Source organism: Mandrillus leucophaeus, unplaced genomic scaffold (assembly GCF_000951045.1).
Source record: "Mandrillus leucophaeus isolate KB7577 unplaced genomic scaffold, Mleu.le_1.0 Scaffold847, whole genome shotgun sequence".
Taxonomy (NCBI): Eukaryota; Metazoa; Chordata; class Mammalia; order Primates; family Cercopithecidae; genus Mandrillus; species Mandrillus leucophaeus.
In genome coordinates, this window is record NW_012109219.1 from 324,483 (window position 1) to 326,954 (window position 2,472).

The 2,472-nt window shown below is 38.5% G+C and overlaps 1 protein-coding gene across 1 annotated transcript in view; it reads left to right on the forward strand.

Annotated features, from left to right (window-relative positions):
• AGTPBP1 (ATP/GTP binding protein 1) overlaps positions 1-2,472 on the forward strand; it is a 217,377-nt gene that overhangs the window by 75,244 nt on the left and 139,661 nt on the right. Inside the window, 1 exon segment of the mRNA XM_011968515.1 lies at positions 20-151. Coding sequence (XP_011823905.1) covers positions 20-151 — 132 coding nt within the window.

Here is a 2,472-nt window from a genome sequence, read left to right on the forward strand (position 1 = left end):
GTCTTTTTTTTTTAAACAGATAAAAAATTTGGAGTAAAGGCTAGAATTAATGGGGCTCTGAATATAACCCTGAATTTGGTCAAGCAGAATTTGCAGAATCATCGCTTGGTTCTACCTTGCCTTCAGCTTTTACGAGTATATTCTGCCAACTGTGAGTATTTAAGTGGCTTTTAGTTGACTCAGTGTTGTAAAGTTACACAAAAAGAATTTTAAAGTATTATGATTCTGTAAACCTCTGAAATTTGTGAAAAAGGAAAGAGAAGATTTAATATGGCTCATTTTAACTCTTGACTCCAACCACAACAAAAGTGATGTGGGGTAAGGTTAAGTTGGGCTGTGCATGGTGGCTCATGCCTGTAATCCTAGCACTTTGGGAGGCCAAGGCGGGCGAATCACCTGAGGTTAGGAGTTCAAGACCAGCATGGCGAAACCCTGTCTCTACTAAAATTACAAAAATTAGCCGGGCACGGTGGTGGGCACCTATAATCCTGACTATTCGGGAAGCTGAGGTAGGAGAATCGTTTGAACCTGGGAAGCGGAGGTTACAATGAGTCGAGATTGTGCCATTGTACTCCAGCCTGGGTGACAGAGCAAGATTCCATTTCAACAACAACAACAACAACAACAACAACAACAACAAAAGAAGAAGATTAAGTTGATAAAACCTTGAACATTCTAACTAATTTCCCCAGTTTATAAAGGATAGGAGTGAGGAGGATGGGTAGGCAGCCTGTATGTGGAAGAATATGAGGGTATTGGCCACTGGAAAAGCTCCTGTGCCTCTTTGGACTGTCACAGATGAGAGGAAAGCAGAAAAGGAAGGGATGCAGTAGCATGGCCACCTGGAGCTGATTCTCTTCAGCAATCAACAGGGAAGTAGCAGAACTGAAAATAACTAGTATGGGAACCTCTGAGGAACTAGAGAGAAGAGGGATCACAGAGAGATAGACTCAGATAAAATGTCTTCCAGAACACACACTCTCACTAACACAAGGTTCCACACCATGAGGTGTGGATTTTTTTTCTATTCTCTGATTGCAGAATTGAAGTGGTTAATGAAAGAACGTAAGATTGAATTGCAGAATATATGTTACTGTAGAATATTATTGTAAAATAATGATAGAGTGCTAGATATGTGTGTATATTGCATATATACATATATGTAATATATAAACATATGTAAGCTTACGTATATGTCTCTGTGTGTGTATATCAGTACCTTTAAAATATGGCTAAAGGTGTGCTCTGTGGAAAACAGCTTAGAACACTTAAATAACACTTATGTAATTAAAAAGAACATAAGGAAATAAATGAATTAGATACCTAACCAATGAAGTTAAGAACAGAGAAATAAACACCGGGAAAGTCAAGAAATGAAATAATAAAGGGAAAATGAAAAATATGCATTAGAAAATAGAAAAGCAGTTGATTAAAAAAAAAAACAACTATATTGGATTAAAAATAAAATAGGCTGGTACAGTGGCACATGGCTGTAATCCCAGCACTTTGGAAGCTAGGCAGAAGGACCACTGAAGGCCAGGAGTTTGCAACCAGCCCAGGCAACATAGTGAGGTGCCATTTCTACAAAAAATGGAAAAAATTGGCTGGTTGTGGTGATGTGTGCCTGCAGTCTCCGCTACTCAGGAGGCTAAGGTGGGAGGATTTCTTGAGCCCAGGAGGTTGAGGCTGCAGTGAGCCGAGGCTGCAGTGAGCCATGACTGCACCACTGCACTCCAGCCTCGGCAACACAGCAAGACACTATCTCAAAAAAAAAACAATGCAACAAAAACCCCAAAATGTAAAAAGTAAAACAACTAAACTACCAAATACTCCAGTCAAGGTAAAAGGAATACAGTATAGACATGAAATTAGAAGGGATAATGGAGTAATAAACAGATATGAGAAAATTAAGATCATCCTACGAAATATTAGGAGCTACATTTTTGGTGGCATTTTATTGGATTAACCAGTAGAAGGCTAGCAAACGGCTTATCTATAATTTAAAAATTGTTTATTAAACAATTTTCTTTTAGAGACAGGGTCTTGCTATATATCTCAGACTGGCTTTGAACTCCTGGCCTTAAGCAGTCCTCCTGCTTCAGCCTCCCAAGCAGCTGGGACTACAGGCACATGCCACTGTGCCTGGTTCTACAATATATTTAATAACATTTGTTCAGAATTAAAAATGTTAAGCACAGTTTTCTGATTAGGTAATTATTTGCATATTCCATATTAAACACTGAAATTGTTTCATCTTTTTCCCTGCTACTCTTGCTTTAATTAAAGTCCTCATTACCTGTTACCTAGACCATAGCCTCCTAATGTGTCTTTCAAAACCAGCTTCCCCAGAGTTCTTTGAATTCTGACCTGTTTATTTAAAATGCACATCTGATTTGTTGTTCCTTTTGGGTGATTCCACATAGTCAAAAGAGTTAACAACTTCTAGGGCCTTTCATAATTTGTTTCTCAACT